The sequence below is a fragment of the Pelobates fuscus genome, chromosome 2 (genome assembly GCF_036172605.1).
Source record: "Pelobates fuscus isolate aPelFus1 chromosome 2, aPelFus1.pri, whole genome shotgun sequence".
In the NCBI taxonomy this organism is placed as follows: Eukaryota; Metazoa; Chordata; class Amphibia; order Anura; family Pelobatidae; genus Pelobates; species Pelobates fuscus.
The window spans coordinates 157223069-157250502 of record NC_086318.1 but is presented as its reverse complement, the minus strand read 5'-3'; the positions used below and the strand labels follow the sequence as shown (position 1 = coordinate 157250502).

Here is a 27434-nt window from a genome sequence, read left to right as displayed (position 1 = left end):
GAGTCAACTGTCTCATTCAAAGCCAAAGTTTACTTTCAGCAGCCCCTCCTTCTAGGATGAGATCATCAGGATTCCATTCCTTTTCATAGAGACTGATGAAAACCATTTAATCCAGTTCATGCCATATGTGATGACCTTCAAAATAAAATGTGTCTGTAATTGCTGTCTCAAAGGCACTAGATGGGTGTTTTTAGACAAATTGTCCAAGTAAAGGGGTGCTATATGCCCCACAATTACTACATTAAGATGTAGTGTTTTGGTGCTTAGAGTGTCCCTTTAAATTCTTAAGTGTAATTGCTGGGAAAATGAGAAGTAATTTCCTGGTCTTTTCATGGCATTCACATATTAATTTCGCAATCAGTGAAGTTGTGTATACAACAAGTGAGTTATTGAATGTGTTTGCTTACAGCTATGGCCCCTTGCAGTGTTTGTTTGCTTTTATTGTTGTCGTTTTTTTCCTTTTTATTAAGAACATGAGGACAAATGTGGAAAAGTGCTGGCTGCAATATAAAAAAACAAATGTAAACACAAGGCCATATTACATTGTTGATGATTACTCTAGGAATGTAATATGTTTGACCTCTGATGATCCTTATTGTTCATTGTATTGTATTTTTTTTTAAACATTTGTAATTGCATTTGGAGATCCTTCTTTTTTTGTTTTATACATTATAAAAATGACAATAAACTTTAAAATTGCAAAAAGAAAAAGGTATGTTGAGAGCAGTGGCGGATCCAGAGCCTGATCTCGGGAGGGGCACTTGTAGATTATTTAAATAAATAATCCAGACACAATAACCACTACAGCTCAGTGTAGTGGTTATAGTGCCAATAATGCCAAGACCCCCTCCCAGAGTAAGTAGTCAAACTGTTTAAGAACTGTTTGACAACTTACCTGAGGTCCTCTGGGGAATGGGGCTGTAGTAGGGCAGAGGAGCAGTGGTATGTGTGAGTGGTGCAATGTGTGAGGGGTGCAGTGTGTGTGTGTGTGTGTGAGGGGGACAGTGTATTAGCAGTGTGTGTGTGTGAAGGTTGCAGTGTGTACGTGAGCGCGGCAGTATATGTCAGGGGTGCAGTGTGTGTGTGGGTCAGTATGTGTGTGTGACAGTTACAGTGTGTGTGTGGGGCAATGTATGTGTGTGGGGGCAGTGTGTTTATGGGGGGCAGTGTGTGTATGTGGGGGCAATGTGTTTATGGGGGGCAGGGGCAATGTGTGTATATGGGGGGCAGGGGCAATGTGTGTGTATATGGGGGGCAGGGGCAATGTGTGTGTATATGGGGGGCAGGGGCAATGTGTGTGTATATGGGGGGCAGGGGCAATGTGTGTGTATATGGGGGGCAGGGGCAATGTGTGTGTATATGGGGGGCAGGGGCAATGTGTGTGTATATGGGGGGCAGGGGCAATGTGTGTGTGTGTGTGTATGGGGGCAGGGGCAATGTGTGTGTGTGTGTGTGTATGGGGCAGGGGCAATGTGTGTGTGTGTGTATGGGGCAGGGGCAATGTGTGTGTGTATGGGGGGCAGGGGCAATGTGTGTGTATATGGGGGGCAGGGGCAATGTGTGTGTATATGGGGGGCAGGGGCAATGTGTGTGTGTGTATGGGGGGCAGGGGCAATGTGTGTGTATATGGGGGGCAGGGGCAATGTGTGTGTGTATGGGGGCAGGGGCAATGTGTGTGTGTGTATGGGGGGCAGGGGCAATGTGTGTGTGTGTGTGTGTATGGGGGGCAGGAGCAATGTGTGTGTGTGTGTGTGTGTATGGGGGGCAGGGGCAATGTGTGTGTGTGTGTGTGTGTGTGTGTATGGGGGCAGGGGCAATGTGTGTGTAGAAGAAGGATAGGGGGGGGCTTTTTTTTTTTTTTTAATGTGTGTGTGTTTTTTTTTTTTAACATTTAATTAAAATTAATATATAATTTATGTCCCCCCTCCCTTCTTACCTTTACTGGGAGGAGGGGGGACATCTTTCTTTCCCTGGTGGTCCCAGTGGTAGGAGTGAACTCTAGCCCTCGCTCCAGGGCTAGAGTTCACTCTCGCGAGATTTGGAGCGTTGCCGTGGTAACCGTGGCAACGCTCCAAATCTCGCGAGAGGAGGACCCGGAGGAGCTGCTGGTAACAGCTCCCGGGTCTTCTCTCCCTCCCCTGCCGGTCGGCTGTCAGTAATGTGCCTGCAGACCGGGGAGGGAGATCACTGATCTCCCTCCCCGGTCTGCAGGCACAATGCAGGGCTGGCACTTGGGCAATGCCAGCCCTGCATTAGCCGGCAGGGGAGAATCTCGGGGGGGGCAATTGCCCCGTTGCCCCCCCCCTGGATCCGCCACTGGTTGAGAGTCAAGTCAAGTAACCATCAACTCTAATCACTATAAAGAATTCCACAGAAGATGGAATTTGAATATGCGGTTTTGTTTTGTTGGGATTTGTTTAGAAATGAGAACACAAGGGATACATGCTGTCCCAAACTTTATTCATATTGATCTTAGGACCTTTGATCCAACACAAGCTTGGAAAATGTCCTAGACAAATTTATTGGATAAACATAACCAGTATAAGCTTATCTAATAAACTTACTTTGAACCTTTCCCAACTTGTGCCCAGTCCTTAGTGTTGTTGGATCTGCTAGTGAAGGGTACTCTGGTCTGGAAGCACTTTGGAAGTCCTCTGTACATATGCCTCATCATTGCTTGTTATCGTATCTTGGGACTTTTGATGGCTTCTGTAAAAATAAATCATATTAATAGACACTGCACTACAGCCAGTCAGTACAAGATGGCTACATATAGAGCTGATTTAACAACTGAAAACAAAGATTACACATAACAGTCTGACCGCTACATGGAATGTCTTGCTTATAATGCCTTAGAAACTCCATGCATCTCTGCAGTCATTTAGTGGGTTATTGCACTCTATAAAGGAATCCTAAAATATTTTATTTATTTAATGACAACTAAGAAATGTGTTATGCTGGAGTGCATTATTGATTTTATAAAATAATCCGCAAAAAATAAACACAGCAAAAGATTGGAAATGGACAAGTGGCATTACCAGTATAATATATAACAAGATTCCGATTAATGTCAGAATTCAGAAAATTGTCAGTACTTAAAGAGGCACTGTCATGCTGAACTTTACTTTCTAGATAACTAACTTAAGGGCCCCCATCTGCCACTCATGGGTGTGGGCCAGGGGGGACGGGACAGTAGGTCCTCCCCCCTATTGTATTTTAGGGTCCTCACCTGCCATGCATGGGTGGGGGCCGGTGGGGGGGATGGACAATAGGTCCCCCCTATTGTAACTTAAGGGCCCCCACCCACCACAATTGGTGCACGAGTGGGGGCTCGGGGGGGACACTTTGGTCCCCCCTGTCAATTCTTTTTATAGAGAAAACTAGAGCAGACAGGAAGATATGAAGAACAGATCCTGAGAGAGGGAGAGAAGATGAAGCGATTGGGGAAAGGTAAGTTCGGCATGACAGTGCCGCTTTAATGTCATAAAGTGAATGAGATTCCCTTGTAACAAACAGCACATTTCTGTTTTTGTAGTAATGCTGATTTTATCTATGCATTCTGCTAGCAAAAGCAGTATGGTAGTACATGTATAAAAACATGTTGATGTACTTCCAGTACTAGTTTACCAAACCACAATACTCTGCTTCAATTTCTCTTTTAGAAATTAATATTTGAAAGTGTAACATGTTTAAAGCTTGACAGTCAGTTAAATCCACATTAAATTTAGTGATTTTTTAAAATTTTATTTCTAAATTATTTTTTTTAAATTGTATCCCCTATCTTGGGTAAATATAGTGTTTATCCACTGTATATTTAGAGTTTAGAGAGTTGGATTGATTTGAATTTGATATGGAGTAGAAAAATGCAGATGTGCACTCAGCAGCCTGTCCCCAAATGAAGCTGGCACCATGTACGGTGCAATTCCATGCGCATCATTTGTATGCAAAAGGGGCAAAAGTCTGTGAATGCATTCTTTGAAAAGGCATCCATTTTCTTAAAAATGTATTTATTTAAATGTTTTTGGTTTTTAATTAATATATATTTAGCAAGTTTATATGAAATATGCTTGATATGTAATGTAAAAACCCCAACAACAAAAAAAATGTGTACTATGGTCGTTGCTGCTGCCCAGGAGTAATGGGAGTTTGAGCGCGGGACTTGTTTCTTTGTATTTATATGTAATGTATTGTGAATGATATTGCAGCACACATTTAAAACATGAAAGAGAATAGGTTTCAAAGAGAGGCCAAGTATTGAGTGATGAAGTCCTCTTGAAGCAAGAAAACTATCTAGTAAACCAGAAGATTTATTCACTAAACTTCGAATTGAAGCAAATTGAAATCACAGGATCAAACGTTCGGTACGAGTTGCCCTTTTGAAAACATTCTCTGCAATAGCTTACAGTTTATTTATTTTTGACAAGATTTTGATACTCTGATTTCAATTTCTTACAATATTATAGTTTAGTGAATTAGTCCCTTGTTCATGCCAGGACGTGGAGAGAAATCGTGAAGAGCATAAAGCAAGCCAGAGTAGGCAGGATTTATGACTCACAAGCATGACTGGTCCACTGACTTATTTTCAAAGGTTTCAATCTTCATTTCACAACATAACATAATACTAGCACTTGTGTGTCCGAATTTATACTGCTTTAATCTCCTGGTTCAGGGAGATGGGATAATAAACCCAGATTTCGTTTTTAATTAATTTTTTTGTTGTTGTTAATGTTTATTCAATACATTGTATGGCATGTAGGTCAACCATTTTATCGTATGCTTAATGTTAATAACACTACTTTATGTTAATGTGTCTAATTTTTTAATTTTAGGAGTCTTGTTCAGTATTGAGGTCACTTCTACATTTTTTGCCGTGAGAAATTACTGGCGTGGTTTTTTTGCTGCCACTTTCAGTGCTTTCATATTCAGAGTTCTCGCCGTGTGGAACAAAGATGAGGGTATATATGGCTTCAGACCATGTTTCTAGTTCATATTAATGTCTTTACATTAACTGTATTTGTACTAATTATTCTCTGTACTCTCTTAGAGACAATCACAGCACTATTTAAAACCAGATTCCGTCTCGACTTTCCTTTTGACCTACAGGAACTCCCAGCATTTGCTGTGATTGGGTGTGTATCGTGTGATATGTCCGTTATTTGTGTCACTGTTACAAAGACACAAACAACTTGATTTAGAATCTGTAAATCTGTCAACTTTCTGTAAAGAGCTACTCCAAGCACTATGACCACTTCAGTGATTTGAAGTGGTCATAGCACCAGGAGTCTGTATGTGCAGAATTTTACATGTAGTGAAATTTACACATACTGAATTTAATCTCTTTGGTGCCAGAGGTGTAACTTCACCTCCAACAGCATCAACAACAGTTCTGGGCTAGCTGATGAAAATTCTGAGTAAATATTGTATGCACAGTGTGCCCTTCATTCCCTGAGAGCAGTCATTGGGCACTATCGGCAAATTAATGGCTACTTGATCGACTTCTGGCTTTATTAGGGGAGGGTATCACCAGTGCAAAAAGAAATCTCAGATCCCGACAGTTACCAAATGGTTTGCTCCATCACCGAGGAACCCGTGCCAAGGTACTCCTGGCATTATAACAATTACAGCTGGGTGTAGTGGTTATGATGCATTGACTAACCCTTTAAGGCACTGCCCAATCATTGTCACCCAGTCATACTCCCCTTAAAATAATAGAATACATTTCGGTAACTTTAATGTGGATATGGTTATGAGATAGGATATGTGCACTTCTCCTTCTTGTGCAGGATAGGAAATAGAAAGTTGTTTTGACACTGAACCAGTTTACATGCCAATTTAAGCATTAGAAACATCATAATAATATAAAATGTAGGCTTAAATATACTTTTCCCTGTCTATCCTACCATCTCTCTGTTTCTCCATTGTTTTTGTTTCTCTTCCACTCCTCTCTTGACACTCTTCCATTCCTTTCATTCAGGATCGCCAGTGGTTTTGGGGGTGCTTTGTTTGTTTATCTAAATCGCAAGATTGTAGAGTGTATGAGAAAACAGAAGACAATCAACAAATTTCTAATGAAAAAGTGAGTATCAGAAGGGTGGTCAGACAGTAACTCTTAACCAATGTTTCATTTGGTAGTAGTTCCTGTGTCCAAAATTTACCCAATTCCCTTAGTAAAGTAGTAGCTATCACTATATAACCTTTCCTTTAGTAAATAAGGAATAGCAGGACACTGTCACTGAAAGTAAATCCAGCTGATATGTTAAAAAGAGTTACTTTAAACAAATAACAAAATCTGTGTACTTTTAACAACCATGAGAACCAGGCAGTGTTTACATTGCCGCCTAGTGACAACTCTAGTGGACCTTTCCTCAAACGGCCACTAGAGGTGCTTTCTAGTCCAGTGCTGACTCAATATGCAACGTTCCCTATAGTCACATTGAATTAATTCAACTCTATGAAGAGATGCTGACTGGAAGCACACTATTTTTCTGCACATGCACAGTAGCCTCTGGATTGGTGGCTAAGATCATCAAGTTTGATAATCTCAACCATGGAGGTGAAGCCAGGTAGGGTCAGCCATGGCATGACCAGCGAGGGAGAAAAGGTGAGTAAAATCACCTTTCCTATGCAATGCAAGGGATCTTAACCCCTTAAGGACCAAACTTCTGGAATAAAAGGGAATCATGACATGTCACACATGTCATGTGTCCTTAAGGGGTTAAAGGACCACTATAGTGCCAGAAAAACAAACTCGTTTTCCTGCCTCTATATGGTCTTTGGGTCCCCCCCACCCTCTGGGTCCCCCTCCCGCTGGGCTGAAGGGGGAGGAAGGGGTTAAATTCTGCCACTGGGGACTCTACTCTCTCTTCCGACGTCATCTGCTGAATGTGCATGCCCGGCAAGAGCTGCGCTCGCATTCAGTCAGTCCATAGGAAAGCATTTCTCAATGCTTTCCTATGGACGCTCGCGTCTTCTCACTGTGAAAATCACAGTGAGAAGCGCCTCTAGCGGCTATCAATGAGACAGCCACTAGAGGCTGGATTAACCCTAATGTAAACATAGCAGTTTCTCTGAAACTGCTAGGTTTACAGCAGGCAGGGTTAACCCTAGGTGGACCTGGCACCCAGACCACTTCATTAAGCTGAAGTGGTCTGGGTGCCTATAGTGGCCCTTTAAATAGTTTAACACTATAGTCAGGAATATATGTTTGTGTTTATGACACTATAGTATTCCTTGAAGTGTAGTCCTACTTGAAGGTCAAAATGCCATCCAAACTATTTTTTATTTTATTTTCATTTAATGATTTAGTTTATTTGAAAAGTTGCGTATTTAAAAGGGTAGTGAATAGGTGCTTTGGGGGCCAGCATATTACTGAAGTGGTCTCTGTTTACAATAGATTGAGAACTGGTTCCCTAAAGTCAGTTTGTCCTCAGAGAACCTTAAAAACATGTTGCATAGTTAGGCACGGAATGCTGTTACTGTGTGCCGCATGACATGGTTACACTATATCAACTGAACAGGGCTGCTGTAGTCGTATCAAATGCTTGTACGTTTATACAGTTATACTGCAAAGCCACACATGCAGAGCTGCTCCAATACACCTTCCCTTTATGGTCTGAACCAACTAGATGAATCATTGCATTACTCCATTGATCTCTGTTGTAAATCGTATATTTTACACTGACACATTGACCTTCTTATTTATTCTGCCTTACTGTGACTAAGCTAACACATTTTGTCTCCCTGTTGTTACTGCACCTGGACATTTATGTGATGGCAGTAAGGGAAATAATTTATACTTCTGCATCCGGAACTTGTGCATCACAGGAAAGCATCCTAGAGGAACTCTCTCCAGAATCCTTCAAAGGCCACCTGCCATAGATGCTGTGCACTGCTATTTGGAGGAAGTGGTGGGGATGGGGGGAGGCCATGAATTGTGACATCTGTGCAAGATTGTGTAATTGTGCATAGTTATCTTTATAGATCTATTGATTTACTGTATAGTGTATGATAAACTAAGTGGTTTGCATGTCAATTTTACAATCAAGTCAAGTTCACCACTTGTTTATGTAATAAATATTTGTATTACCTAATTTACTAATTTAACATAGATTTTCTGCTTTATTCAAACTTTGTTAATGTTGAGTAAAGCGCTGCGTTTATAAGAAACCAATCAAAAGAGACTTGTTAATTGTTGTGTTCTTATTGCTTGTTGGTCCAGCGATGTCCTCTGCTGTCTGATAGCCCAATTCTACCATTGTTCAGAAATAAATTGTTTGTCTCTGATTCCTAATTACATCCCTAGGCGTCTCTTGTTTCCTGCTTTGGTAACGCTGCTTGTAGCAACTTTGACATTTCCTCCGGGATTTGGACAATTCATGGCTGGCCAGGTTAGTGGTTATCTGATGTGGTGGATAGAGATATCTACAAGTAGAGGCCTTTGATGATAAACTATCTAACTCTTCTCATGTATCCTCAGCTAACACAGAAGGAGACCTTAGTAACCCTGTTTGATAATTGCACGTGGGCTCAGCAGGGCATCTCCGAGGACTTTATGTTCAAGGACTTCTCCAGTGCTTGGAAACACCCCAAGACTAATGTCTTTGTCACTCTGGTGATATTCATTGTAATGAAGGTCAGTAAGTATGAACTACTTGTGACAGTGTGCTGACTTCAGAAGCTTGTGTAAGTGTGGCACACAAGCAGGAAAATTAAAAAGGTTATAAGTGGGCAAGTGACCCATGTTCCAACGAACACCACTTTTCCAATTGTGCCACACCAATATTTTTAAAGTTAAAAGGGACACTCTTAGCACCAGAACCTCTGCATCTTAATGTAGTGATTTTAGTGCATAGATGATGACCCTTTTCGTTGGCAATATGAAACTTTGCTGTTTATGAGAGACTGCAATACAGGTGGTCTTCGTTTTGCGACCTACCTGTTTTACGACGGCTTGCACTTACGACCAACTCTCTCTTGGGGTGGTAAGTGTGAGCTGTTGTGGGAATTAGGGGGATTTCCTGATCTGCTGCGTTCGTCTATGTTCGGGGAAGTTTCCATGAGCATAGACAAGCGCACCAGAGCAGGGGATCCCTTAACTCCTCACTTACAGACCAATTCGTTCTACGACCGTGTCGTAGGCACGGAATCTGGTCGGTAAGTGAGGAGTACCTGTATTTATATTTGGCCAAGAATGCACATCCTTATTTTAAAACCTTTGGGTTTTTTTTGTCTACCTTCTTGTGCAAATGCCTTTATGAATGTAACCGACTGCTTAACCCCAAATTTGGCACCAGTCAGCTCTGCCTCACTCAGTGCTTTCCACACTCTTGGCATACCACTGACCGCCTACTGAAAGTTCTGTTACGTGCAATGTGTGTCCAGTGATAGGCTGAAGTCACTTGACACTTTTGACGTATCTTCAGTTGTCAGGGCAAACGTTCCTGTACTAGTGAAGGAGACCGGTGCTTTTTGATGCTTATTGGGATAGCTACAGGAAAAGAAAAAGAGGGAGCACAGTGACTCAAGCTCTCATCTTAATCTCAATTGAGGTTTTTTATGGGAAGTCACCCAAGAGTTTTATTTTTATATTTTTTATAGTATGTGTTTTTTTGTTTTTTCTAACACCATCAACTTTTATATGTTAAAAGTTAGGTTGTTTCTTTAAAGGACCACTATAGTGCCAGGAAAACATACTCGTTTTCCTGGCACTGTAGTGCCCTGATGGTGCCCCCACCCTCAGGGCCCCCCTCCCGCAGGGCTCTAGGGGGTGGAAGGGGTTAAACTTACCTCTTTCTCCAGCGCCGGGCGAGGGCCTCTCCTCCTCCTCGGCTGAATGCGCATGCGCGGAAGGAGCCACGCGCGCATTCAGCCAGTCTCCTAGGAAAGCATTCACAATGCTTTCCTATGGACGCTGGCGTCTTCTCACTGTGAAAATCACAGTGAGAGGCGCCTCTAGTGGCTGTCAATGAGACAGCCACTAGAGGCTGGATTAACCCATTTATAAACATAGCAGTTTCTATCATGTTTCAGAATTCATACTGCATTTCTGCAATGGACACGAGTTTTGAAAACAGATTTTTGTTTGTTTTTTCTTTTTCTTTATATAATTTACCAAAAGCATGAGTTATGATCCAAAATGATCAGTGACTGGAAACCGGTCATGGACTGCCGTTTCAACATTGTAGGTCTTATCAGTATGGAGGTTGGTTTGTTCTGGAAGATTGTGGGGAGACCAAAAACGATAATACTCTTCACACTACATATATAAAAATTACTGTTATGCATGTTTATATACCAATAGGTTTTGGTTTGTTATTTATGTTTTGCAGTCTGTTAACTATTTGTATTATGATGTTGTTAATGCTTTTTATTGCTTAGGGTTGTAAATGTTCTTCATAAAAAATAAATACTAACTGTAATGAAATGCTGTTATGTAAAATCTAGATTGGCAATAGGTTTCATGTGATGTACTCACACGTAATGATAAATAGGTCTTTACTGTGAACCTTGTATTTTTTTTTTTTTAAAGAAAATCTTTTCACTTTCCCTTCTATGTGCTCCCATCCCCTCATTATAAATGTCCTTCCCCAAACCCTTATAGTTTATCTGCTGATTTATTTTTTTTCTTCTCTTGTAGTTCTGGATGTCTGCTTTAGCCACTACAATCCCAGTGCCATGCGGGGCGTTCATGCCAGTCTTTGTGATTGGTGAGTTACTGTTGCTATTACATAGCAAAAATCTGCTTCTTTTTTATAATCTACCCCATCAGGGCAATGTCCTGCATATGTCACAATCTACACATCACTTTTGCAATCCATCTAAGCAAACTAAAGCTATATGTCCGAAGGGTATTAATGCCCTCATTTGGAGCTCTTTTCACACTCCTCTTGCTTTGTGTTTTTCTATTCTTTGTTTTTATCTATTAAACTGCTTTGCGTTTTTGGACCATAGACACTGATACATTGAATGTTGTTCTGGCAAGCTCTAAATAATGTGGTATTTTTACACTTTACAAACAGATGGTTGTACATATGCATGATAAATTGACGTTTATGTCAAGAAGTTCTAAAAAAAAAAATATTTGCTAGATGTGCGTTGGCAGAACATTTAATTTTACTCTTCGTTTGGTTGAGAGAGCTTTTATTTATTCGCTGACAAAAGTGCCTCTTAAAGTAACTTTAAATTTTAATAGCTTTCTTTTTTTTTCTCTGCACTGTTATTTAAGGTCCTTGTACGTATGTAATTTAAAAATAATGTTCTGAATTCATATTGAAGACAAAGAGCCCTGGTTAGTTCATATTGTTTTCATAACTTTGACGTTTTTAGTTCTCCAATAAATGTCTTCAACTTCGCCCTGATCTGATCTGGAACTGTGAAAGTCTAAATACATTTCTCTATTCTTTTGACGTTAACTTTCCTCTGTTTGATAGCAAGTACTTCTTCATCCTAGCTACGTCCACAGCAATATCACTGCACCCATGCCTTCTTATCAGTGGGAAATAATGTTCAAGAGATTTGATAGATTTACTTTTATATTGTCCAACCTTGAAATAACCTACTGAGTTGTCATAAGTATAAATGTATCAACATTTTGTCTGGATCCTTCTCATTTAAGTAACGGTAGTGTCACCAGTGGATGGATCAGGATCACGTATATGGTACAGGTGTGATGCTCAGGTTAAGCATTATGGGAGAACAGTTTTATAAGCAAATATGCACAATTTATATTTTAAAGATTGTGGTGTTTTTTTTAAATAAATTTTGACATATTAATATGGGTTGCATTATTGACTTTAACATCACATTATATGACTTTAATATAGCATAGCGGAGCTCCAATATTTAGCATAAATATCTCCGTTGTTTAGTCCTTGTAGCTGAGGAAGCAATCCAATATACAAGACAAAATCCCTCCAGTAACTGGACGACACACAGTTCTGGGAGTCAACAAATTTTTATTCAGCCGCAGTTGGCTTTTATGCAACTCCCCATGCAAGGGTTTTTTAAAATCATATTCCAGGGGTTTTTCCCCTGATGGACCTGAGTGGGGACAAGGGACAAGTAAACAGTTCACAGACTCCTTCTCTATTCCTAGGAGATAATTGAGCAAGAACAACCCTTTAATTAAATTATCTCCCAGGTACATAAAATATACAATATTTCTAAACAGCATAAAACACATTTTAATATTTCAGAACCACACGAAAGTTAATTCACCGAATAACTGGGATCTCAGTGCCAACTTTGCCAAAATATCACTCAGATCCGTCTGGTGGTTTAGGACGCCCCCAAAACAGTTCCAAAGAAATTTAGGCTTCGACCGGTCTTCTTTCGGGAGTTCTTTCACGAATGCCGACGAAGGCTTCCCCTGGCTACTAGCATACGAATGTTCCCCCTGTTCAGTAGTTTAGGTCTCCCGAACGCCTGAATCCTACTAGTTCGGGAAGCTGAATGGGCAGCAGTATCAGTTTACTGGGTGTTCGCTGAGTAGTGAAGCCGAAATTAGTTCCAGGTCGTTGACGACCATGTACTGCTGCCCACGTTTGAGAGACTAAATGGCCGCCATTTGTTTACACACATGCGTTCGATAATACGAACAGCGGCCACACAGGGGAAACACTTTCTTTAACAAGCAATTTGAGGTTAACAGGGGTGGTCGGTTGTGAAATGATGCAAACCCAGGGACTACACAGATGGCGGTTCGGTAAACGAACAGGGGGTAAGGACAGCCGAACAAAGGGGATGAAAAAGGGAATTATAACATTTATTCTGCTACAGTTCCCTTATAACATATCAACATCTATAGGTGTGCCGTTTTTCAGGCTTTTAGTGGAATCACAATTGGTTTCTAAACAAGTCTTAATGTTCCTACATTTGTCAAGCCTTTTTCTACCTCTACATTAAAACAAGAGCTAGTGAACTATCCTCATTTTAAATTTTATCAGGAGTCTGGTTTAATCATTTTATCTCATTCACCTTGTGACCCATCTTTAATAACAGCATGGCCAAAGCACCTTTTGAATGTCTTCCTTCTTTGTAAGTTTGCCTCCTTTGCAATTCTAAGCTTGTTGATGGGCATCTTACACTAACATAGATGATGTGAGGCAACAATTGGGGATAACACAGATCTATAGAGACACCCAGGTAGTTTGTCACAAAGTAAGGGTGAGGACTGCTCGATCTAAAGTTCTAAATATATCCTAATAAAAGCATCTGCTTTTGGAACAACACCATTGAATAAACATTGAAAATCAGTAATGACCTGTGTTAACATTGTTTTTATTATGTGATTCACATTGGTCAATATGACCAAATTTCAGTCAGCTTGGCAATTCTCATATTTACTTAACCCAATTCCAATCCGAATTAGGTCAGCCTAAATGAATCTGCACTGGATTGGTGTCAATCAGTCCTTTTTTTTTTTTTTTATACCACAATCCTATATAAACTTTAGAATTCTGACATTTGCAAAGCACCAATTAAAATAAAATATTGGGCCGAATACATACAGTAGGATCATGCACTTCTCAAATTATCGTCCGCTTGCAAAAGTAATTGTAAGTACTATTTGCCACTGACATTGTTTGATTAAAAAAATTCTAGCTCATTCTGAGACAGTGTTCAGCCATCTGAGGTCTGAAGTAAATGTAATAAATTAGCAAACATAATATTAAACATCCTGTAAAAAGGGACAGTTCCATTTTAAAGGAACATAAAAGGTCCCAATGTCTGCAATGTGAGCTTAGAGGATTATGCAATATTAACTGAAAGCAAATGGATACACCAAGAAAAAAATAAAAGTTGTTTGTTAGCCATGTCCCTTGTTTGTGACATTACCATTTAACTTCAAATACAAAGTACGTAATTATTCTATTTGATTGTTAATTTACTGGTAGTGGCACATGAAAATGAAATCTCAATTTGTTTCAAACTATTCATTTTACAAATTATTATTTTCCATTTCTCCACTCTTTATAGAGTACTTATGCAATAGTTGAAAAGTGCATTAGACTGAGTTATTGTCTTAGTGTACTTTTTTCCCTCATTGTGCTCCTCACTCCTTACATTTTGTATGTCCTCTGGTCTCAGTATCTTGTTTCTGTTTATACCACTTGCTTGTATCACTGCAGGTGCTGCTTTTGGACGGCTGGTTGGGGAAAGCATGGCTGCCTGGTTTCCTGACGGTATTCATACTGATGGAAGCACATACAGGATTGTGCCTGGAGGCTATGCAGTGGTTGGTAAGGAGTTCGGTAATGTCTGCAGGATTCCACATTTCTCATGTTCACTCTAATCTACCATTCATTGTTTTTACCCATTCATCAGGTGCCGCAGCTCTCTCTGGTGCTGTGACACACACAGTGTCTACGGCTGTGATCGTATTCGAACTCACAGGGCAGATCTCTCACATTCTTCCGGTGATGATCGCTGTCATCTTGGCTAATGCCGTGGCTCAGAGTCTACAGCCTTCTCTCTATGACAGTATTATCCGAATAAAAAAGCTACCATACTTGCCAGAACTAGGCTGGGGGCATCAGGAGTAAGTATACCTTGTCAGAAAAGTAATATTATTACTGGGTGACTGAACACGACAGTATGGCTCTGAGGTACAGCAGTGAGAAGTGGTTATCCATGAAAAAAAAGAAAAAATATTAAAGTTTTTACTTGAAGCAAGTGCGTCTGCTCTTCAGTTTTTAAAGAGCATTAAATGTATTATTTGGAAATACCAACAGAAGTACATGTTCATAGAGGTTAGCCAAGAGCAAATATTTAGTTATGGTAGAACTACACCTTCCATAATGCTCTGCCAAAACATTAAAGGGACACTTGCCACCAGAACAATTAGAGCTAAATGTAGTGGCACTTGTGTGTATAGCATGTCCCTACAGGCATTTTGATGTAAACACTGCCTTTTAAGAGAAAAGGCAGTGTTTACATTACTGTGTAGTAACACCTTCAGTGGCAGTTACTCAGACAGCCACTAGGTGCTTCCTGGGTCAGTGCTTCGCATGGAGGCACTTAATGTTCCCCACTATGAGGAGATGTTAATTGGCGCAGCATTTTGTCGAGCATGCGCAATAACCTCCAAATGTTTTCCTTTGGAATAAAGACACTAGAATAAAGGCAAGTTTTACCATTTTTGAAAGTGTACCAAGAGGGGCTGGGGACCTAAACTGATTTTTTAACACCATAGACATATTGTGTACCTTTAAGGCTAAAAATGTAAGTGTGAAAGGTGAGGCTTTTTAGGTTAATTGACAAACTTAGCCAAAGTGGTCTGACAGTACTGTTTTTAACATAATAGGAGGTGTTTAGTAAACTTCTATTGATGTCAGCTGGATAGACAGGGACAACATTCTATTGCCCATAAAATCTACAAAATTATATAATGTTTAAAGAAAGTCAATGTATGGATTCATAATTGTTGCTGAATATCACAATAGTGCACACTCAAAAAAACATGATCAACCAATTCCCAAAACATCCTTCTAATATTCTGATGCTGCATAACCGCAAGAGATTCCTATACAAATAGTACATATCATGAGCTCTACATTCACACAATAAATGTAATTGTGTAAACTGGATGTGCTTTGAAAAAAAAAGTGTTAAAACATTACAGACCTGGACTAAAGTCAGTAATTTTTGTGACTGAGAATTTGTGTAAAAAGACATGTTGTAACAATATAAATAACCACTTTAGAGGGTGTGAATATAATTTACTTTGATATGTTTTCTTTTGGTAATAGACATTAAACTGTAATGGCTTAGAACAAACTCTTTTATTAGTGCTAACGTTTCAAAATATAATTTTGTATATAAGCACAATAGGAAGTTAAAAGAAAAATATCTCACACAACTTTACACCAACAAGGTCAAACACATGTTAGAGCATACCAATATGGACTTGTTTATAGAAAAAATCTTCAACTCATTTATATGCTTTGAAAAGAAATAGACCTTTCACAGTTTTCTATTAAAACACAATATACACATTGTTTACAAAATTGCACATTTACGAATATAAAAGTGCTTATATACATCTAAAGAACTATGAGAGCACTGTTGCTTCCAATGAACCCCCGGGAAAATAAAATGTTCTCTTGGACAGCAACGCAGTTCCAGATCCCACTGGTACCACAGCTGTAACAGTTTCTTATCATTCCTGAGATTGTAGCTCAATAGAAGTGATTGTTGCTGTTAACATCTACAGGATTCACCCAACTGTATTTTCTCTAGGAGATCTGCATAGACACCCCCACCCTCCATGGTCTTATATACCCCCAAATTTCGTTTTTAATTTAAAATCAATATACACCGCATTTAAACAATGAATACCAGAGACCCTTCTTTTTTTACATACACATTATATATTAAATATATCCCAGTGCAAACAGCTACTTTGGCAGTCCGGGGTCACTAAATCATTTGATACCTGGGTCTCCCTGGTTTGAACAGGGATTTAACCCTGCTTACACCAAAATGTTAGGATGTTCCATGCTGTCATAATCTTGTTAAAGCCCACTCGGTGTAGGATGGCATGGAACGTCCTAAGGTCCTTAAGGAGTTAAGAGTACCAATGTTTGGCCCTTGATATTTTCCCCACTGACATCGCAGTTAAATATACTACATTTTGCAGTTGGCAATTAATAAAATGTTTAATAGCAAAACATATATAATGGAACAACGTGCTTTAAAATTAAGGAAAAAAATACAGAATTGTCATATTTTACAATACAAACTGCAGCAAGTAAATAGGGATTAATTGACACATAATATGCTTACATATTTCATTCACATAGTAGAAGCACAACTTTTTCTGGGCTTCACGCGTTTAGATGCTACAGAACCGTCTTATATTGTTCATGTCAATACAACTTCATATACAATAGTTTCATTTCAGTTCTAATACAATTGCCAGTCTGATTAGTGTATTGTGAGTGAAAATATAGCATCATCACTTTGTTTTTTACATTGTAAATGTATTGCTTACTATTGGTTTTTTAAAAAATATTTTTCTCTTATTATTTCATGTCCCTGGTTCTTATGTTACAATTTAATTATACATTTACCTCTGCGTTGGCTTCACTATATTTTAAATTAGTCTCTGCACCTCATGCATGTTTTGTTCGATTTGTCACAGAATTTTGAAAGGGCACAGCATATATCTTTTTTTAATCACATATGCTTTTTGTAATTTGAAAATTCTTATCTGCTTATGTTTTGTATCCAGAAAGTATAATGTGCGAGTTGAAGACATAATGCTGAGGAACATCCCTTTTGTGACTTTGAATTCCAAATATCGTGATCTTCAAGAGCTCTTATCTAATTGCCGAATGAAGGATCTGGCCCTGGTGGAGACTGCAGGTAAAACTACAATAGATGTGAAGTAAAGGAATTCACAGTGCATACTGGTAGTGCTAGCTTAGACTTCGTTAAAGACACCTTAACTATAACCACTTCAGCCATATGGAGTGAGTATGGTGCTAGGGATCTGTCCCTAGATATGTGCTTAGTAAATATCACCATTTCTGTGATTTTTCATTAAACTTAATCTCCAATTCCTAGACACCACCTCACCCTTTTAATAGATGTCCTTTATGGTTTATTCTGGGCACACCAATCTTGAAAATGGTGTGACTTTTCTTACATACGTTTCCTATTGGCTCCTTAGCACCAAAACCATTTACTTGGAATGCCCCTTTAAAATGCTGCTACAGATGTAAGTGCAGGCATTAGATAGTATAATGCAAATATGAAACTGTCAGGGGCAATCCTCATTAGATGTCACTGGTCTTTAGACTGTCATACCCAATGTATAAGTCAGATGAAAAATGTGATTAAATTAGTATGGGAGGCAATTCGTTCCAGAGCTTTTTTTTTATAGTTAACAGTAGCACGCCATCAGTCTCAATGTAGGGAAAGACATCATGCACATTAATACATATTAGAATGTTGGATGGCTTGCCATCAAAATTATGTGAGAAAATGCATATTGACTGGCAGCATGACAGATAGTTAGAAATAGGCACTTAGACTTATTTTGACTCTGCACATCTGTATGTGCTTAATTATCCCCTTCTCCAATGCACAAGTACACTGCTGTGCTATATGCCAGAATCGGTGCTGTTTTTTTATTCCGATAATAGATAATCGGTATGAGGAATAATTTTGCTGTTAGTCTGACGACGATGGTAAGGTGTGATATCTGCATGGGTGTTTGGTTATGTTTCTTTTTAAACCAGAGTGGAGGTCTGGCATCTAGCTAGTTAAAAAGAAAGCCATCATGCAATATTGCACATCCAGGCTACGGGTCATGGAGAATGAAACCACTGCATTGATCTGTGTTCATCGTGCTCTGGATCGCTAACTATCGGTGACATGCTAGACAGTTATCACATGATAAAGCCTTCCAATTGTATTTGTCTAGAGAATATTTCAGTTGGGATTCTCTGTGAACCCTGCGGTGTTAATAATGCATCACTTTTCAAATAATCGATAATATGAATACACAATATGAGAAGAAAGGACATTCTGTATACCCATTGTACAACACTGGAGAATATGTCTGCATTCTACAAATAAAACCATGTATAAATTCATACAAATAATGATATATTCTTTAAAATGGGCATAATTTTACCACATGTTCCTCTTTAAAACTCTCTCATTAATGTGATTTTTTTTTTTTTTTTTTTTTTTTTTTATGCATTACTGTCTACTGTTAATAATTTCACCCTCCTAAGGGTAATTTCTACATGGCTATCTTTTATTTATTAACTTATTTTCTAAGTCTGGTGACCACCAGAATGTTTTGTTCAACTCTCTGGAATTCCTTGTACCTCGTCAACACTTAAAGAGCAATGCAGTATGCCCCAAAATTCTCTCTTGGTGTTGGATAGTGGAACAAGTTTTACTGAGTTGAACTCTTAAAGTCCCAACAAATGAACTGGAGTAAACGCAAGAGATGTGGGTTGAACAAATTGCAATTGAACAATTAGCACTGCATTACAAAATCCAGGGTGCCCCGCCTCAATGACTGAGATGATCAATCTTGAGGATCTCAGCCAATCCAATGCATTCCTTTGGAAAGCATTGAGAGGCTGTTGCACATGCGCGGCAAAACATGCGCAGCACTTGACTAGGAAGCACCTCTGGTTGCCGTCTGAGAAACAGCCACTAGAGGTGCTCCAAGGCAGCACTGTAAACACTGTATTTTCTCTGAAAAGGCAATGTTTATAATCCTCAGCCTACAGGGACATGTTATAGACACTAGAACTACTACATTAAGCTGCAAGGGTTTTGGTGACAATGATATCCCTTTAAGGTTATACTTATACTGATATACATGACAGAACACATGGACACGTGTGAAAGAATTTACCTTGATTCCAAGGTTCAAGCTTATACGTGTCAAGTCCAAGTGCCCTTTAAACAATTTGAGTTCCCCTAAATATAACAAAGATCAAATTGGATCTATATCACAAGTTTCAAATGTCTGTGTTCAATTTATGGAGTTACCATGAAATGTATGTCAGTGTCACAAGAAGCCATACATTTTAAATAAATGGTGAGACATCCAGGTAGGCTGAAGAGGCCGAAAGGATAAAAAAACAAAACATTTGTATGCAAGATTTTGATTGGCTGCTTGGAGTTCTAAGCCAATCAGGCTACAGAAAAAAATGCAAGTCCCCGTCAGTGACCTATAAACGTACAAATGATAAAGAAGGTAATTGTAGCCCTCTTACTGGCGGTGGTTTGCATAATTTTTACATGTATACTTGGGTTTCTCGTAATGTGTGATTTTATGGGGAAAATAAAAAGAGTCTTTTAAAATAAGCATTAAAGTCTTGACAATATTATGTTTTCCATGAGCAGTTTCAATAGGCTAAGCTCCGAATCATTTGGTGACATATTCTGATTATTAATAATAAATTATTATTGAAATAACTGCTTGATTAAAGCTCTGTGGTAAATCATATCGGCACATATATGACACTGTCTCACGCACATTGTGGTCATGACACTGTCAATCTGCAGGATCATTCTTATTTCTCTTTCACCCATCCAGTTTTCTTGTTCCCATGGTAACTGAGAATGCCCGGTCTCCACAGCAACGCGAATAAGAGTTGTATACTTTTGGTGCTCCGCTCTCTGTGCAGCATAGCAATTCGAGGGTGGGGGTGGGGAGAATTTAGTACTTGCATGCCAAAGGATCGTCGATGCAAGTCCTTAGAAATAATAATAATATTGGAACTTTTTAATAGGAATATAAGATGTGTAAACAATAACTAATTATATTACTGTCATCACACTGTATGTCAGCCGCCATGTTATAAGGGCTAAGCAAAATGTTCTATGACACAGACTTCTATCCTTGGGAATTAAATGCTTGTGAACTACATTTCCCATCAAAAGGAAGAAAAAAAAACAAAAAGGGATGTCTTAGATAAAGACCGCCCAGAGGGTAAATACCCAGTCCAATCTCAACAGTAGTGTAGTTGCCAAAAAATAAAAAAGCCTTTATTGAAATCTATTAAAAACCTGGGTTATCAGTGATGGACAGAATAATATAGGGAGAAATATGTATGGTAGGAACAGGGCTAGTCAAGAGCCTAATAGCCAAAAGGAACCCTCACAAAAAACGGAGAGGGGTAGAAGGCAATATGTACCCCCATACATCACTCAGGTAACAAAGCAGTAGGAGAGAACAGGGAAAGGGAGAAACACACACTCCCAACCAAACAGTAGTGCTATGCTAATACCCTATCTCCTATAAAACACCTTCGTGGGTGTTCTAATCTAAATGCTGTCATAACATCTGAAGCCCCAGGTTACACACACATGCTAGAAAAACATAAATGAAAAGGTGCTCAGAGCAAAGTGCTCAAAGAGTATTAAAAACACAGAAGAACCCGACGTACGTTTCGGCGTGACCACACGCCGTCCTACATTTCCCATCATGCTCAGCCAGCCTTCTTTACCTCAGCCTCATGAATACTGCTTTAAGACTTGATTATTGAATAAGCCATAAAGAGTAAAAATAATAGTAAATCAAACCAATGTTTTCTTCAAATATGTTATCAGGACATGAATAATGAATGTGGATAAGCTCAGTATTATTTTTTTTGTTTTATATAGTAGTGGCCATACTTAATGCAGACTTTGATAGACTAAATTACCATAGGGGATATTGATATTGATTAATTCTGAGATCAGTTGGTAACATGTTTGGAATAAGCCAAGTCCATGAACATGGCTCTGGATAAATTTTATCCAGAATTACATTTTATTTAAGAATTTTAATTCTTAAGCGCTGTATGGTTGGTGAACTGCGTTGATGGTTAATAATGCAAACTGCACCAGAATGTTCAGCATTGGCAATGCAACAGTCAGATTAATTATTCACAGCTATGGCAAATAAATCTGAAAACAGAATTTGAGATTATGTTGGTTTTTTAGATTAATAATCCCAAACAAGAAGGCATTTTATGCTGTGTTTTTCAGCGCCTCACACTGTGAAGCTGAGATACAGCTGTAACACTGCATTAATGGTCTACATTTCTCAGGAATACCTACAGCTGTGCAACACCTAATGGTGTGTTGTAAATAATGCAGGCTAATTGATTAAATGATTTGCTGGGTGCAGTTTAACAGTGTACCAGAAAATGCATCAACAGCAGTTCACTGGATTAAGCAAGAGCTCTTTTCTCAAAGTTCACGATACAGGCTGTGCTTTGTGTGCAGTTTTTATTTAATTTTTAGAATGCTAGGAAATGTAATATATGATTTAAAACCTAGCAATGCACACACTTCAGGGTTTACACAGGTTTAGAACCATTTTAACTTCCATTCCTGTATTACGTATTGGTGTGTAGGCAGCCCTCTGTATCTTTGGAATAATGCATTTTGAGAGCTTTCACATCGGTAGTTTTCCTTCAATGTAAAGGGTAATTCAATAACCCTACACGCATGTTTTTTGTTCCACACACTGCAGGGGATCTGAAAATGTTGCAATAAACTAACTTTGAACAGCATGAATATACCGTGATCATAACATTCTTAATCCCTATATTTGAATATACATACATATTGCTGTAAAACTGTATTTGGGCCACCAGGGACCATATAGGGAAGATGGTAATTGCTCTAATAGGGCTATTCACTATATTCCAGATTTTAGCAAACCAAGGCCTTGATTTGATAAGCTTTCCGAGGACTCCTAAGTTGCAGCCTACTCGGACTGGGAGTGGGGCAGACGGCCGCTGCCCTTCTCTCTTGCTCATCTGCTACACACTGGCCCCTCAACTTAATCTATTGCTGGTGCAGTTGGGGATTATTCCAGTCCCCACTGGGTCCGCTAAGCCTGTTCCACGAATATTGGATGGAGGAACCCTGCAAGCCACGCAGCTCGCCAGATATGGCTGCCGCATTGAAACCGCAGCATAACCAGCAGAGCCTGACAGACCAAGATTGAAGAGAAACCTTCGACAAAAGATTTAAGGCAATCTGTCAGGCCTTTTGGGACCATCTCGCCAAGCGACAACCCTCACTTACCCCTCAGACATCCTTGGAAGCAGTACCGGTTTCCTGTTCCTCTTCTGGACTGGGCGCCCAAATGGAGTTATCTCCAACCCGCAGTCCATATACCCGCTGGGAAGCCTGCATTACGGAAAACTTGCGGGCCCACGATCCAGCCGCTCGAAGCAAGAGGATACATGGACTAAGGGCACTGGCTCCCTTCACTGCCCAGAGCTGCAGCTAGAGGGCACTTAGAGCTACTGACCACCTGCCTGCTGCACATAAAACACTACACCACATGCCCTGTGCGGAGCAGACAAGACACATGACACGGAGATGGACTCTCTACTATGGCCCGCCCGTGGTGTGGGTTGATCTCAGCTGACTATATCTGCTCCTGTACCTTGCCTGTTGCCGGAAAAAAACTTAATGACACGCTCCTCTCTGATATTTGCTGGTTTGCCTAACACTCCACTAAATGCCATCACCCAGTGGCACCATTGTTCACCACCCTGTCAGTATATATCTTAATAATGTCTACTGCTCATGTAACTACTTACTGACTAGGAGGCTTTCTTATTTTAAGATAATCTTTACTATACTTTGGCATTTAAATGACCTGTTTAACAGCTTGTTATGCCTTTATACATATATATGTATTAAAAAAAAAAAAGAGGGGGCAGCATTTTTGACACATTAACTCTTGATCATAATATTGATGTCATGTTTTTATATGCCTGTACTCAGGGCTGCCATCAGAAATTTTAGGGCCCCTGACACAGCTCAAGATCTGGGCCCCCAGGGCCAGCCCCGAGTCCGCCCACAAGGATGAAGTGTGTGTGTGTGTGTGTGTATAGTGGATGCGGTATGTGTGTCATGGATGTAGAATGTGTATAGTGGATGCGGTATGTGTGTCATGGATACAGTGTGTATAGTGGATGCAGATTGTACGTTTTGTGTAATGTATGTAATGTTTGTATGCATGCATTAGATGCAGAGTGTGTGTGTAGTGAATGCAGGTGTGTGTATAGTGAATGCAGAGTGTGTGTTTTTGTAGTGGATGTAGTGTGTTTGTAGTGAATGTAGTGTGTTTGTAGTGAGTGAAACGTGTGTATAGTGAATGTAGTGTGTGTGTGTGTGTGTGTGTGTAGTGCAAAGTGTGTTTAGTGAATGTAGTGTGTGTGTAGTACAAAGTGTGTTTAGTGAATGTAGTGCGTGTGTAGTGCAGAGTGTGTTTAGTGAATGTAGTGAGTGCAGAGTGTATAGTGAATGTAGTGCAGAGTGTGTTTAGTGAATGTAGTGTGTGTGTGTGTGTAGAGCAAAATGTGTATAGTGAATGTAGTGTTTGTAGTGAGTGCAGAGTGTTTTAGTGAATGTAGTGTATGTGTAGTGCAGAGTGTGTTTAGTGAATGTAGTGCAGAGTGTGTTAGTGAATGTAGTGTGTGTGTAGTGCAGAGTGTGTTTAGTGAATGTAGTGTGTGTGTAGTGCAGAGTGTGTTGAGTGAATGTAGTGTGTGTAGTGCAGAGTGTGTTGAGTGAATGTAGTGTGTGTGTGTTTAGTGCAGAGTGTGCTTGTAAGGATTCAGTGTGTGTGTGTAAAATAGGGGGGAAGGGGAGTATTATTTTATTTATTTATTTGTGTATATTTCAATTTTATTCCCCCCTCCCTGGTTCTTACCGTGCTAGGGAGGGGGGAGATCGCATTTCCTGTTGATCCAGTGGCATGGTGGAGGGAGCCAGCCGCGGTACATTGAAGAGGGGGCCTCTCTATGACAAGCGTTCAGCGTCGACATGCAGAGCATGGAGATGTTGAATGTCAGTGCTGCACATTTTGCAACACTGACACAGGAAGCGCCTAGGTGTTCCTAGGCAGCAATGTAAACACTGCATTTTCTCTGAAAAGGCAGTCTTTGCAGCAAAAACCCTGCAGTGGTAGACTATACTCACCAGAACAACTACATTAAGCTGTATAATATAAATTAGGCTGTAGTTGTTCTGGTAACTATAGTGTCCCTTTATGTTTGTGCGTGCAAAGGGGTAGGGACTGCAGAGGGTGCCGAAAGGAAGGGGCTGTAAAGGGTGTGAGTGGAAGGGGCTGCAGAGGGTACAGGGGGGAATAGAGGCTGTAGTGGGTGCAGAGGAGGGACATGATGTAGTGGGTGCAAAGGGTAATAGGAGCTGCAGTGGGAGCAGTTGGGTAGCCCACTAGCCACTACCAAAAGCGAAACCCTACCATTGCGCACAGTGCAGGGGGCAGGAGCTGCAGTGGGAGCAGGGGGGTAGGGGATGCAGTGGGAGCAGGGGGGTAGGGGATGCAGTGGGAGCAGGGGGGTAGGGGATGCAGTGGGAGCAGGCGGTAGGGGATGCAGTGGGAGCAGGCGGTAGGGGATGCAGTGGGAGCAGGCGGTAGGGGATGAAGTGGGAGCAGGGGGTAGGGGATGCAGTGGGAGCAGGGGGGAAGGGGATGCAGTGGGAGCATGGGGGTAGGGGTGATAGGGGATGCAGTGGGAGCAGGGGGTAGGGGGTGCAGTGGGAGCAGGGGGTAGGGGATGCAGTGGGAGCAAGGGGGTAGGGGATGCAGTGGGAGCAGGGGGTAGGGGATGCAGTGGAAGCAGGGGGTAGGGGATGCAGTGGAAGCAGGGGGGGTAGGAGATGCAGGGGGTAGGGGGATAGGGGATGCAGTGGGAGCAAAGGGTAGGGGATGCAGTGGGAGCAAGGGGGTAGGGGATGTAGTGGGAGCAAGGGGGGTAGGGGATGCAGTGGGAGCAGGCGGTAGGGGATGCAGTGGGAGCAGGCGGTAGGGGATGCAGTGGGAGCAGGCGGTAGGGGATGCAGTGGGAGCAGGCAGTAGGGTATGCAGTGGGAGCAGGGGGTAGGGTATGCAGTGGGAGCAGGGGGGAAGGGGATGCAGTGGGAGCATGGGGGTAGGGGTGATAGGGGATGCAGTGGGAGCAGGGGGTAGGGGGTGCAGTGGGAGCAGGGGGTAGGGGATGCAGTGGGAGCAAGGGGGTAGGGGATGCAGGGGGTAGGGGGATAGGGGATGCAGTGGGAGCAAAGGGTAGGGGATGCAGTGGGAGCAAGGGGGTAGGGGATGTAGTGGGAGCAAGGGGGGTAGGGGATGCAGTGGGAGCAGGCGGTAGGGGATGCAGTGGGAGCAGGCGGTAGGGGATGCAGTGGGAGCAGGCGGTAGGGGATGCAGTGGGAGCAGGCGGTAGGGGATGCAGTGGGAGCAGGCAGTAGGGTATGCAGTGGGAGCAGGGGGTAGGGTATGCAGTGGGAGCAGGGGGGAAGGGGATGCAGTGGGAGCATGGGGGTAGGGGTGATAGGGGATGCAGTTGGAGCAAGGGGGGTAGGGGATGCAGTGGGAGCAAGGGGGGTAGGGGATGCAGTGGGAGCAGGCGGTAGGGGATGCAGTGGGAGCAGGCGGTAGGGGATGCAGTGGGAGCAGGCGGTAGGGGATGCAGTGGGAGCAGGGGGGAAGGGGATGCAGTGGGAGCATGGGGGTAGGGGATGCAGTGGGAGCAGGGAGGTAGGGGATGCAGTGGGAGCAAGGGGGGTAGGGGATGCAGTGGGAGCAAGGGGGTAGGGGTGATAGGGGATGCAGTTGGAGCAAGGGGGGTAGGGGATGCAGTGGGAGCAAGGGGGGTAGGGGATGCAGTGGGAGCAGGGGGTAGGGGATGCAGTGGGAGCAGGGGGGGTAGGGGATGCAGTGGGAGCAGGGGGTAGGGGATGCAGTGGAAGCAGGGGGTAGGGGATGCAGTGGAAGCAGGGGGGGTAGGAGATGCAGGGGGTAGGGGGATAGGGGATGCAGTGGGAGCAAAGGGTAGGGGATGCAGTGGGAGCAAGGGGGTAGGGGATGTAGTGGGAGCAAGGGGGGTAGGGGATGCAGTGGGAGCAGGCGGTAGGGGATGCAGTGGGAGCAGGCGGTAGGGGATGCAGTGGGAGCAGGCGGTAGGGGATGCAGTGGGAGCAGGCAGTAGGGTATGCAGTGGGAGCAGGGGGTAGGGTATGCAGTGGGAGCAGGGGGGAAGGGGATGCAGTGGGAGCATGGGGGTAGGGGTGATAGGGGATGCAGTTGGAGCAAGGGGGGTAGGGGATGCAGTGGGAGCAAGGGGGGTAGGGGATGCAGTGGGAGCAGGCGGTAGGGGATGCAGTGGGAGCAGGCGGTAGGGGATGCAGTGGGAGCAGGCGGTAGGGGATGCAGTGGGAGCAGGGGGGAAGGGGATGCAGTGGGAGCATGGGGGTAGGGGATGCAGTGGGAGCAGGGAGGTAGGGGATGCAGTGGGAGCAAGGGGGGGTAGGGGATGCAGTGGGAGCAAGGGGGGTAGGGGATGCAGTGGGAGCAGGGGGTAGGGGATGCAGTGGGAGCAGGGGGGTAGGGGATGCAGTGGGAGCAGGGGGGTAGGGGGATAGGGGATGCAGTGGAAGCAGGGGGGTAGGGGATGCAGTGGAAGCAGGGGGGTAGGGGATGCAGTGGGAGCAGGGGGGGTAGGAGATGCAGGGGGTAGGGGGATAGGGGATGCAGTGGGAGCAGAGGGTAGGGGATGCAGTGGGAGCAAGGGGGTAGGGGATGCAGTGGGAGCAAGGGGGGTAGGGGATGCAGTGGGAGCAAGGGGGGTAGGATATGCAGTGGGAGCAGGGGGGTAGGGGGGATAGGGTATGCAGTGGGATCAGGGGGGTAGGGGATACAGTGGGAGCAAGGGGGGTAGGGGGTGCAGTGGGAGCAAGGGGGGGTAGGGGATGCAGTGGGAGCAGGGGGGTAGGGAATGCAGTGGGAGCAAGGGGGGTAGGAGATGCAGTGGGAGCAAGGGGGGTAGGAGATGCAGTGGGAGCAGGGGGGTAGGGGGGATAGGGGTTGCAGGGGGGTAGGGGGGTAGGGGATGCAGTGGGAGCAGGGGGGTAGGGGATGCAGT

The 27434-nt window shown here is 42.4% G+C and overlaps 1 protein-coding gene across 3 annotated transcripts in view; it reads left to right on the top strand.

The window, feature by feature from the left end:
- CLCN2 (chloride voltage-gated channel 2) overlaps positions 1-27434 on the top strand; it is a 129768-nt gene that overhangs the window by 89003 nt on the left and 13331 nt on the right. For all 3 annotated transcript variants that reach the window (XM_063442896.1, XM_063442895.1, XM_063442894.1), the window contains 9 exons: positions 4830-4955; positions 5045-5129; positions 5975-6076; positions 8303-8387; positions 8477-8632; positions 10637-10706; positions 14130-14240; positions 14326-14539; positions 17234-17367. In XM_063442896.1, coding sequence (XP_063298966.1) covers positions 4830-4955; positions 5045-5129; positions 5975-6076; positions 8303-8387; positions 8477-8632; positions 10637-10706; positions 14130-14240; positions 14326-14539; positions 17234-17367 — 1083 coding nt within the window. The remainder of the gene's footprint in view (positions 1-4829; positions 4956-5044; positions 5130-5974; positions 6077-8302; positions 8388-8476; positions 8633-10636; positions 10707-14129; positions 14241-14325; positions 14540-17233; positions 17368-27434) is intronic.